General features: G+C 43.9%; 1 protein-coding gene across 1 annotated transcript; it reads left to right on the plus strand.

Annotated features, from left to right (window-relative positions):
• The first annotated feature begins 1,689 nt into the window (after window positions 1-1,689).
• SPP2 (secreted phosphoprotein 2) lies at window positions 1,690-6,312 on the plus strand. The gene is made up of 6 exons (XM_072342426.1): window positions 1,690-1,774; window positions 1,863-1,987; window positions 2,459-2,581; window positions 4,065-4,175; window positions 5,832-5,886; window positions 6,233-6,312. The coding sequence occupies exons 1-6, from the start codon at window positions 1,690-1,692 to the stop codon at window positions 6,310-6,312; spliced, it is 579 nt and encodes a 192-aa protein (XP_072198527.1).
• Window positions 6,313-11,887: the final 5,575 nt, after the last annotated feature.

Here is an 11,887-nt window from a genome sequence, read left to right on the forward strand (position 1 = left end):
TTGTTCCAATGTGTTACCAGTCTTTCCAAGAAGAATTTTTTCCTAATATCCAACCTCATGTTCAGTGGGATGTAAACTAACACCCCAAGGTCCTTTTCCTCCATACAGCTTTCCAATCACTCTGCCCCAAGCCTGTAGTGTTGCCTGGGGTTGTTATGACCAAAGTGCAGGACCTGGCACTTGGTCTTGTTGAAACTTACACAATTGGTCTCATCCCAGCAATCCAGCTGATCCAGGTCCCTTTGTAGGGCCTTCCTACCATCCGGCAGAACAATAATTCCTCCCAGCTTGGTGTCATCTGCAAACTTACTGAGGATGCACTCAGTCCCCTCATCTGGATAGACTGTGGCAATGCTCTGAAATGACAGCTAGCACAGGTACATGAGCACCATTGAACTGTTACAGCTGTGAACTGCATTTGGCTCATCTGGAAGATATCCTTGTTCAAGAGCCAGGAGCAGGAGGAATTCTTCTGATGACTTTGCTTGGCTTAGCTTTGCAACATCATTATTCATCGCTTTTGGAGTGCAAAGCCCAGGCTGAGGAGGAGATGAATTGCTTGTTCTTTCAGTATTGCTTGGAACACAACTATCGCTTTGAATAAAAATGAGAGTATCTTTCCTTTTTTGGCTGCAAATACTTGGAGGTTTTTCCCATGAATAGGGATATGTAGCCACTGCTATAGCACAAGTTGTGAATGTAGCAGTGAGGAATGGCAGGAAGGTGTGATATTGGCATTGCTGAGTATTGATAGGATGCTGAAGGCTACCTTAATCCTAATGTAGTTCTCCAAGGACAAGCAAGTAGACACAGTAGTCTCAAAGGGGCAACCTGTAGTCAAGAAAGAATAAGTAATCAATCACAAATGTGGGGAAAATCAAGCAAAGAAGCAAACAAGGGAAGATGAGGAACAGCCCTATAAGTGACGTTTTGCTTGCCCTGTCCCTGTGATTCTTTACAAAGCTTTCCATACTGAAGAAATGTAATTTTTCAAAAATCCCATTCATTTCTGTGCAGAGAGTGATTGCTGAACATTAGGAGGATCTGACAGGGGAAACCAAGTGGTTACAGATGCTTGTTTGGTTGGCTGCACTCAGGTTCGGCAAAGAGGTCAGGACAATATGAGACCTCCTCAGGCATGTGCTAATTAGCAAAGGGCTTATAAGGCGAATGGGCCTGGGGTGTCCCAGGTGTCTGCTCTGTGCCTTGTGTCTGGAGGATGTGTTCAGTGTTTTGTCCTGATGGCTCATGGTGGCAGCCGTGTCCGGGTGCATGGATTCCCATTCTGTTCCTAAGAAATTAGGGAGTTCCAGCTCCTATGTGCTTTCTTTTGTGCCTGGGACACAAAGGTGCTGGTAAGGGACTACAGAAAATGTTGCCTCACCAGCTTTCAGCTTAAAACTCATGGCTAAGAGAGAAAAAAAATGACAATACTCTGCCATTGCCTGTGGAGCTATCAGGTATCTAGAACTTCTTGTCAATGACGATGCTAAGGAAAAATACAGCAGTCCATCTCTTATCAGAGAACTACTGCTAAATGGAGAAGAGCTGACAGCAAATATTTACTCTCAGATCAATTCTGTTTAAAGTGCAATGTTTGTAGCAGAGCTTGAACACAGGAAGGTCAGATATAGTATCAAGGCTGCATGTATATAAGGACAGGAATATGCAGTGGACACTCTTGCTTAGATGGGGAAAACACCAGAGGATTTTGAGAGGCACGCAATGAGGAGCTTGATTTTTGTCCTCGCTCTGAGCATCTTCTCATGCTCAGGTAAGTTGTTCAGAATTTTTCAGTCATTTTTCATATGGCTTAGTTAAGAAAAACACTGAACTCTAATGGAACTGTGTGTCTGCCTCAGGATTTCCAGTGTACGATTATGAGCTCCCTGTCACAGAAGAGGCTGTCAATGCTTCTATTGCAAGGATCAATTCTCAGTCTTGGGGGCCAAACCTGTATGGTGTTGTCAGGAGCCACGTTAGACATGTGAGTGTGCAGGCAACTGAGATCCTTTACCTTAAATATGCTTAATACACATTTAATTGAAGTTCTCTGATGTGTCTTGGAAGAGGGGTGGTCTGAGGCATTGTACAAAGCTATGGCTTTAAATATTCTTTGTATGCTCAGTTTTAATTAAAAGCACGTTTGGAGCTCAAAATTGACCACCCCTAAAATAGAAGACTTTGATGGATATCCTTAAAGATTTTGCTTAAAAATTAATTAAGAAAAGAGCTGGTGTTTTTCAAATGCCTCCAGCTGCCTGTTTTGCTATGGGCATAAAATAATCTGGTTCCCATCTGATGGAGGTATTCAGTGCAGCTGAATATCTGCCCTCTGGGTGAGCGCTCTGAATAAGGAGCTGACAAATAGTGGCTCTACAAGCTGCACCAACTCAGTGTTTTGCAGTTCTGCGGTTTGCTTTCCAGGCAGTGCCTGATTTGTCCTTTCTCTTACCAGGTTGACATGTGGAACAGCAATGATTATAGACTAGAGCTGCAGCTCAGCATTCGTGAAACTGAATGCACAAAAGCTTCGGGAAGAGACCCGTTTACGTGTGGCTTCAAAGTAGGGCCTTTTGTGGTAAGTGCCTCTGGTGTAAATGGGAAACTCCCCTCAATGCAGGGTTGAAACACTACTGAGTGGCCCTCAGAAGACAAAAAAAAAGCCCAAATACAACCTGCAAAATAGAGTGGGTATTACTTGGGATGGGGCCATGTTGAGAAACTCTTATTTCTGACCAGTGGGCAGTACATGAGCTGCTCTGAGATGAAACAAGAGGATGCTTGCCTTGGAATGGCATGAGGTAAAAGTGTCTTTGTGCTTAGCAAACAAGTCCTGGAAGGAAAGCAGAGCTGTTTTTCCAAGTTAAGAGGATGGTAAAACTGATACTTGACCTGATTTTTTATTTTTTTTTCTATCATGCATGTAGACAAGAAGGCAGGAAAATGGGAGATGGGAACAGAGTTGGCAGTCTGTATAGGATGGTGTGCAGCATCCTCACAGCTTTGTGCTGCAGCATGTAGTAAGGGTAGGAGTTGATGCTAGGATGCGAGGTGGAGATGTTGTGCCGATTGGAATGATTTGGTGACTAACCATAATTCTTTTATTCTCCTAAGCTGAGTCCTTGTCTCTTTTCCTCTGTGAATGACTGCCAGTTTCATCTGTCCTTCCTGTGCACAGAGTTTAGGGAAAAGGAGGGATCTGGGAACTGAACAGGTGAACTGGGCACTGAACAGGTGGAACAAAGGCTTTTCTGGTAGATAATGAGTTGTGCTACCACCTCTGGAGGCAGTTTGTGCACTGAAAACAGAGGCAAGTGCCTTTTTGGGCATTAATACACTTTTGTGTGCGCGGAAGGAACAACACAAAACATGAATGTCCTAAATGGACACTATCCCTTAGGTCCCTCAGATCCCAATCAGAAGGCAACTGATTAGATTAGATTTGAGTGAAGGCCTGGAATAGGTTCAACTTGATGTGTATAGCGAAGATATTCATAGGGATCAGATTTAAAGGGAGGTGGCCCCACCTTAGGCACAGCAGTCTGGTGATTGAGAAGATACATCCTGTTTCTCTTCTTGTTGGTGCAGTACAGTATGAAAGACGTGAGGGTGTCTGATTTCCAAACTTGGATGCAGGCTCTGCCAGAGCTTCTGTCAAATCATAGATGACTTCTTTAAGGGTTGTTCAGCTTCTAGAGGTGGAGCTGCCATTGGCAAAGCCCTGCATGGATTTTCTGTTTGTGATCGATGATGCTGCAGCCATGAAAAGGTTTGGGAGAACATTTTTCCTAACACTAGCAGGCTCAGATCTTCCTGCAGGTAATATGCAATTATGGGTCAGAGAACTGTGTGAAGTTATACACCTAGAATATGTTGATATGCTAGAATATGTTGATCTGGCTGCAGACTGCTCCCAGAATTTGTTAGGAATGTGCCTTCAATTTTGTCCTCTTGGAATTTGATTAATAACTCCCTGTAAAGATTTCCCTCTTAAGCTCCCATGAAGTGCTTTGCACTGTAGCTTTGTTCCATCAGATTCGCTCTATTTTTATCTGTTTCAGCCAACTGCTGTCTGCAAAAGTGTTGTGGAAGTCTCCAGTGAGCAGATTGTGAATGTTATTGTGAGATGCCATCAGAACACATTCAGCTCTGAATCGATGAGCAGTGAAGAGGTAAGGAAGTGAAAAACTGCTTTTTGTGCTACCTGGGAACATAAAAGTTCTGCTTATTCTCTTTCAAGGAGAAGTCAGGTATTTAAGTGTCAAGTCAAGCTTTACAACTTGCTTTGACCCTCTGAAACAGCAATTCAAGGACCTGAAAGTATGACATCACTTAGCAGTTTTCCCACATTGGTAGAGGAAAAACTGAGGTGTAGAGTTTGCCCATAATTCACCACTGTGTCCCACCCAAAATGTAAGTCACTGAAGTCTTGAGTATTTTTTCTACGTGCTGTCATGTTGCCAGAGGACTCTCCATCCCCAATGGTGGCACATGTCATGGTGTCTTCCTTCTGTCCTTATTCAAATGTCTGGTTACCTCCTTGTTCTGTGCTTTTATGCTGTGGAAGCTTCTGACATCTACTTAGAGGCAACTGGAAGTTTTCAGCATAAAGCTGTTTATGATTTGAAATCCAACTGCCTCCTCTAATGCTTCATTTTACTTCCTATGAGAGGCTTGACCTTGCTCGATGGGTGCCTGAATGGAGTGTGAATCTTTTTGACAGTCTGGCACATCCACCAAATCTGATGCTCTTTCTCCATTGAAATATACACCACGCCTGTGCCTGGAGAATAGTGATTGGCACATCTTACAGACAGAAACAAATCCTGGCTCTGTTATCAAATCCCTCAGCTGAGCATGTAATCATAGTATAGGTGAAAAGGGTTTGCTCCTCTGAGATGAGATTTATGATCCACTCATCTTTGCTTTTGAGCTCTCATCCAGTTTTTAAGATATTATTAAATGCTGACCCAATCAGTAAATCCCTGCTAGCTGCTTTCAGACTGTACCGGTATCCAATTTTTCCTTGAATTTACTCTTGAAATTGTATGGCTGCACTTACAGCACAGGCCTGCAATGAGTACCGTGCTTGAGGATTATATTCTTGTTTTTGGAGGCTGCACGTGGCAAAGGATTCCATGTCATGCTCTCTATATTTGAATTGCCAGCTTTTGTTCAGAATCTCTACTCAGATGGAGGTAGTAAATGCGCCACAGGAATTCTTCATTTGCAGAAAGACAGTGTGTGAAGTACTGAAATATGTACAGTAGTTTTGCATGTTCAGTCTGTCCTCTGAGTTAAGCATAACTCTCGTTTAATTGGGCACTAACTATAAACACTTGCTTATACAAGCAGAGCTCTTCCTGCAAGTCTTCTTTAACTGTCACTTAAAATTCAGTGCTGCTGCCAATATTCCCGCTGGGGGATGCATTTCCTACAAATTTAATAAGGAATAAATGCTAAAGAGAATTATTACACATGAAAAAGAAAGACTTGCTGAAGAGGGCTGCAGTGCAGCTCTTGCTCTGTGGGTTGTAACTCAGTTTAAGGGATCTCGGGTTGGCTCACTATGAATGATGTTGATGTAGTGCTGGTGGTATTTGGGTAGGAGAGGAGCTGTGATTGAGGTTGAGGTCATACTACTGTGATAGGAGCCTATAAAATAAGAATATGGAGAGCTTTAGAAACAGTAATTTGGTGAGTCAAAGAGGTGCCTTGACAAACTAATTCGGCTTTCTGAGTCCTGTTCTCTTGGCTGTGTCTGCATTAAAAGTCAGGTAATGTATTAAGTACCAATATCTTTTTGAAGAAACTGCTTTAATTTACAGATGATTCATATGCTGATGACGAACCCAAGCAAGCGAGGCAGCAGTCACTCTGAAGGTAAGCCCTTTCTGCCATGCTGGACGCTCCTGGCACAGGTTGGTTTGTCATTTGGATTGGCCACATGAAGGTCATCTGTTAGAGGAAGAGGGAAATACAAAAGGCCAGCTGTTTGCTCAGGTCACATTCAGCTTCTGTTATTATTTAGAGCTGGTTCTCACTGAGAAGGTGGTGAGGGCATGGGGCTGCAAGACAGGCTTGCAGCTGTTTACAGAATTGATGGATCTGTGTTTTCATAACTTGTACTTGTGTGCAAACTTTGTTGTCTTGATGTGCAGAATGCTGAAAAAACACGCTATACAGCATGCAGCACTCATGCATGTCTCCATGTTCTTTGTTTCTGAAGCCTTCTCATCAAGGGGAAGAGGCCGCAGCAATGGTGACTGGCGTAAACCTGATTATACTAGCCCTGGCAAGATTGAATAATGCAATTTAGGTGAGTATCATAGAATCACAGAATGGCTTGGGCATCTTATTCGTAAACAAATCTGTGGCAAATCTGTGTGTGCTGAAGGAGACGTGCCCCTACTCTCATAGAAAATAGACATGAAGGGAAAACAGTCATATTGTTAAGTCAGGTCTTTGTGAAAATGCTTTCATTAAATCCCTATGCTATTTTGGTTTAGCTGTCAGCCTGCAAAGATGCCAGTTTTATTCCTCTTACAGGAATCTCTGACTTTTCTGTATGCTTTTGAACCTCCTGTGTTTTGGTAACTGTGTGATCATGGCAGGCAGTATTGCAAGCCCTTCTATGATGACTGTGTTTGCTAGGTCATGGGAAGCACGTGCTGTGCTTTGAGATAGCAGTAGCTCAGCTGGCATATTCTCTCAGGTGAGAATATTTTGGCGGAGGCTGGGGAAATGGATTTCATAATAGAAGACTTTCATCTCTTACTCAATAAACCTATTGTTGACAGGCAAAGCCAGACAAGTTCAGGTAAGAAATGAAATGTGATTCTTTTTTTATGCAGCAGTGTGGGTGACTGACCGCTGCAAGAATTGCTAAGGCGAGCTGCTGAAAGAATGTTTCATGCAACTGTTATATAAAGGACATTTTCAGGTCTGCAGTATTCAGACCTACTGACCTGCTGCTGCCAGCCAGGAGTTATCAAATTGCCTATGAAAGAACCTCACCAGTGACTAAAGAGCTTGTTTCATTGACAAGTGCTAATCAGATTTTCTGGATTCATTTTCTAGTGCATCTCTGGAACAGGGGAGACTGTGAATATTACTTGTCGTGCTGTGGTCCAGCCTCTCTAACAAATAACTTGGGCACATGAGCAAGTGACAGCAAGACAACCAGCTGCTGGGCAAAGCTGTTACAGCTTAACAACCTGAGCTTGCAACAAGTGTTAAGGTCGTTGGTTAGATATGGCACATATCTAGCTCTGCCAGCCATGTGCCTTTAGCACAAGGTGCAGTCCAGCCTGTGGTTTATGCCTGCAGTCACTAGCTGTGCTTGGTTTCCTTGAGCAGGAAAATAAAGCATGTCATTGCTTGCATTAAATGTGCAGGTTGTAAAGACTGGTGTTCTCTTGCTGTCGTTAACCACACAGGGAAAGGGTTTTGTTTGTATTAACATACAGTGAGATTCCTTCTGCACAAAGACAAAGGGCTGTGATTTCTTCCTGGAGTTTGTGTTCTTAAAACGATCTTCTGGCTGAGTTCTCACATGGCATAGCTGGCTGGAATGTGGCCGTGGCAGCTGGCCTGGCAGAAGCCAAAGTCAATAGACTTCCTTGGTTCCTTGGCTGCTAGGGCTCTTTCAGTGAAAGAGTAACTGGTAATATTGGGCCTCTGCCACTCATATGCAAGAAATCCAGGATCCAAACCTCAGAGTGAACTGGATCCTTGTTTCTCCTACTTATAGAAAGCATGCATAGCCCTTCTGGGCACTGAACTAAAAACTGTTATCCCCTGTATTCTTATTACAAAGCCATCAGATTTTAATTCAAGTTTTATATTTTCATGTCTTGTATTAGGCTTCTTTTCCCTCCCTGTGCATCCACCCCACCCCCTCCGCTTCTCAGAGCTTGTTGCTTTCTGAGGGGGAAAAAAAAGCATTGACACATCAGTGGGAAGGGAAATCCCTGCAGAAACGGATCTTTTGTGTAATGCATGAGCTCCACATCCAGATCAGCTCTGAGAGCGAGAGTTAGGCCCATTTACCTCCTAATGACAGGCAGCCAATGTATTCCTCTTGCCTTGGAGTCTGTGATTGCAGAGCTCTGGGTGTTAACCTGGCATTTATGACAGGTGCCAGGGGAGAAGACAGCGCACTCTCATATGTTCCAACTCCTTGTCGCTATCACATGTGTGAACATTCATTTCTGGCACCAATCTTCCCCATAAGATTGACTTGCAGAGAATTTTCCCATCGCCATGGTTACAAACGTGATGGAGATACAGCGCAGGCACTCACGTGTCCTCTCAGAGAAACGGATCTCAGGTTCCTTTGTGCATGTTTAATTTGAATGCATTTCTCAGAACACCGTGCACCTGCTTATAACCTCGGCCACCTCTGCTTTTGAAAGTCTCCAGTTTGAGTTGGGTTGTATCCACTACATTGCTTATGCTTTTTTCTAACAGCCTGGGTTTATCTCTTTCTCTCTGTCTCTTTAAACACTAATTAGCAATTAATGTGACATTTTTGGACACACGTATGCAAAACAGGTTCCTCATTCTATGATTGTGATGATAAATAAATTAATAAGCAATTCAGTGAAGTTGAATTCCCCTTTTTCCAGGGCTGTGGATGTTTGCTTTATTCTGCTATGCAGGCAGATTTTGAGCTACAACTTTTCTCCCCCACCTCCTTTTCTTGGTTGAGACTGGAGAATGAGGAACATGAGGATTCAAGGATGCAACATGTGAAAAACAAACCTGATGCAATTTCCTTCTCTTTTTCAGGAAAAAACCTTAAAATCACCTTCTGCTTTACAGCCAACTGGCCATTGGATGGGTTCATCAGGTGCTGAATGGGTGCACTGCTCAGTCAGTAGTGCTCTGACATATTGCAGCTCATCAGGAGAACGGTCTCAGACACCTAATGCGACTCTGTCCAGTATGTGTTGTACCATCTCTTAGCAGTGATATTAAAAGATCAATGGATTGCTATTGCATCTTTATGTCCTGCATTGCTTTCCAGGTACTCATAATTTTCTGCAATGCTTGCAGCTTCTTATTGATGACTTCAATGTGTCTCTCTTCTGGAAAACAAGTATTTTCAGTCTCATCCCTTTCTCTGCACTCTGTGCATGTGTCCCCCCTCTGCAGACCTTTAGGAAGGAGCTTGGCTTTTCTTTTTTCCTTTTCTCAAGTCTTTGCCATGAAAAATGTCAATCTAGTTTGCTCTCTGGTTATAATTAGGACAGAAAAATCAGTGGCAGGGATCTGTTTATCACTCATGGGATATACTGCCAGTACACCGTTACTGTGATGCATAAGACACGTATATTATACATACAGTTATTGTATGAGCTACAAAATCCTAAGTGTTAAAGAATGAAAAGTGAGGGTGCCTTTGACCTCCAGATGTGACCCTCATGATGAATGAGTAGGAAAAATCTTCTGGTCCTTTAGCATTGATGATATGGGTCTCATAGTCATAAAGCCCTTAAGGCTGGAAAAGGATCACCCAGTCCAACCACACCATTCCCAATGACCATATCCCTCAGTGCCACATCTCCGTGGTTCTTGAACACCTCCAGGGACAGTGACTCCACCATAAGCAAAAGCTTCTCTGAAGGCAGGACTTGGCTGTCGTGTCCCTTGGACATGAGGGCAGGATCTGCAGTCGAACATCATGGTAGCACGTGCATGGGCTGTAATGTTTCTTCTTGACTGATGTATAAAGTGCAATGAAAGGCCACCCCTCTCCACTGTGCATGGGTCACCTGTATGCTAATTATCTACGTGCACTTCTCTGCAGAGTTTGCAAAGCAGGCGCTTCTTTATTTTCTCCAGAAAAATGGATTTCAGGTACTTCAGTCTCCTTGCTGTGTGTATGCAGATGCCTTCACACCCAGAAGCTGATGTGACATCTGCTGTGCAAATGTTGCTCTGGGGCTGCAGAGTAATATTTTGTCTGCATTACACCAGTCTTCTGTGGTCTCAGTGCTGACTCAAGCACTTCTTATTCCAGCATACTAATGGTAGTTGCTATGGGTGTTCCCTTCCAACTCCCGTATCTGTGAGTCTGTTCTGAGAAGCCACATTCACGTCCAAGAGCAAATCTCTCCGGGACTGACACATGAAATCATATCAGGGTCCTGATTCTGTTTGCATTCAGTCATGTCTTCACTCCCAGCCCCCGAGTACACTGACAGACTCCAAAAACGCCCATGTCAGAGGGAGCCAGCCCTTTTTGCACTCCTGCACCAAGAAATATTTTGACATACTGTCAAAATCTCTGTTCTGCATCTGCATGCTCTGTTCTCCAGGGCCTCTCTCCACAGCATCTCAGCTTGTCCTCATGCTAGAAGGAAAACTGTTGACTTTTTATTCTCAATGAAAATCTAATAAAACCTTCATTCGTGGCAGTTGGTTCATTTAGAATCACAGAATGTCAGGGATTGGAAGAGACCTCGGAAGATTATCTAGTCCAGTCTCCTTTCCAGAGCAAGAACAGCTGGATCAGGTCACACAGGAACACATCAGGTTCTATGCTCACTCTTTTACTGCTTCTCTGGGCCCTTAGGTTGGTGGCTTCAGCCTGGAAACAGGCATGTTTAGGGCATTTGCCAGCATCTGGCAAATGGATGAAAGCTGCATTACCACACTGTGATTCATCTGTGTCTTTACATATTGACATGCTTTTACAAACCAGGTATTCTGTGTATGATGTACTCTACACATTACTTGGGGGCGAGGAGGGGGGTCTCAATACCCTCAATACATGGGGAGACATGATGTAGCGGGCATGGCAGTGATAAGTTGGGCCAGTTGATCTTAGTGGTCTTTTCCAACCTTAATGGTGATTGTATGAGATACCTGGGGATTTGTGCTCCAGGGCAGCACAGCATTTCAGTTCATTTCCTGAGCCCTCTCTTTGTCATCACGTGCTAGAATTACTGGTGATTGTGAGGCGTTTGTTGCTATGTGAAAATGGTCTGGAAGTGTTCTCAAAGGCAGAGATCATCTTGAGCAGCAGCTGGGGGAAATAAGCCCATGCTCAGAAGAAGCTTATTTCTCATCGTGAAGGAATGTGGAGATTTCCTGGCATGCACCTTACTGTCAGCAACTTAATCTCAGGTGGGTGACAAACAGGGTTGACCTTTGGATGATCTCTCTGAAATGAAGGATAGGCCTTCACAGTTGAGCCTGCTTCCTAATTTGGGGCAGTGAGATGTTGGGACTTGAGCATTTTTCAGCCTTGACTCTACCACAGAATGTTCTCAATACAAGTGCAAATTCAGCATAGAGGTTTGAGAGTACTTAAGGAAACACAGCTGTGCTGAGGATGGAGTACATCCCTTGCAGCAGCCACTTGGTAGACGATGCTGCTGAGCTGCTAAGGATGCTGCTAAGGATGCTGCTAAGGATGCTTGTGAGCCCGGCTCACCGCTTCTGCATCCCACTGGTGGCAATGCCCACTAGGTGTCAGGATTGAACAAATGCAAGGCTGATGCAGTGGAGAAAGGGTCTGAGTTTCTAGTCTTTCAGGTTTAATACAGGGCTGTGGGACCTGGATCTTTTCCATGCCATTTGATGGAGGTTTCTGCTGCTGATTGTACTGGATTCATGGGTCAGGGGGTACTTAGGCACAGCCTCCAAATACTGCTTGTTTTTCAGACTTTGATACTGAAGCTAGATCCAGATGCAAGTACCCACCTTGACCACCAACAAGTGGTTCTAGGAATTCATCAAGGTGTTCATTGCAGAGTATGTCAGGGGGAGGTGAAGCTGGAACCAACAGGGAGAAAGTTGGAAACTGGGGTGTTCTGTTGGATTCCAGAGACTGGATAGGTTCAGGGCATTAGCTTGCTGTGAGATCTGGGGC

This window comes from Excalfactoria chinensis, chromosome 7 (genome assembly GCF_039878825.1).
Source record: "Excalfactoria chinensis isolate bCotChi1 chromosome 7, bCotChi1.hap2, whole genome shotgun sequence".
NCBI lineage: Eukaryota > Metazoa > Chordata > Aves > Galliformes > Phasianidae > Excalfactoria > Excalfactoria chinensis.

Coding starts and splice junctions, on each gene's coding strand:
- SPP2 (XM_072342426.1), top strand. CDS start 1,690: ATGGGGAAAACACCAGAGGATTTTGAGAGGCACGCAATGAGGAGCTTG. Junction 1,775..1,862: donor GAGCATCTTCTCATGCTCAG/GTAAGTTGTTCA, acceptor TGTCTGCCTCAG/GATTTCCAGTGTACGATTAT. Junction 4,176..5,831: donor AATCGATGAGCAGTGAAGAG/GTAAGGAAGTGA, acceptor TTTAATTTACAG/ATGATTCATATGCTGATGAC.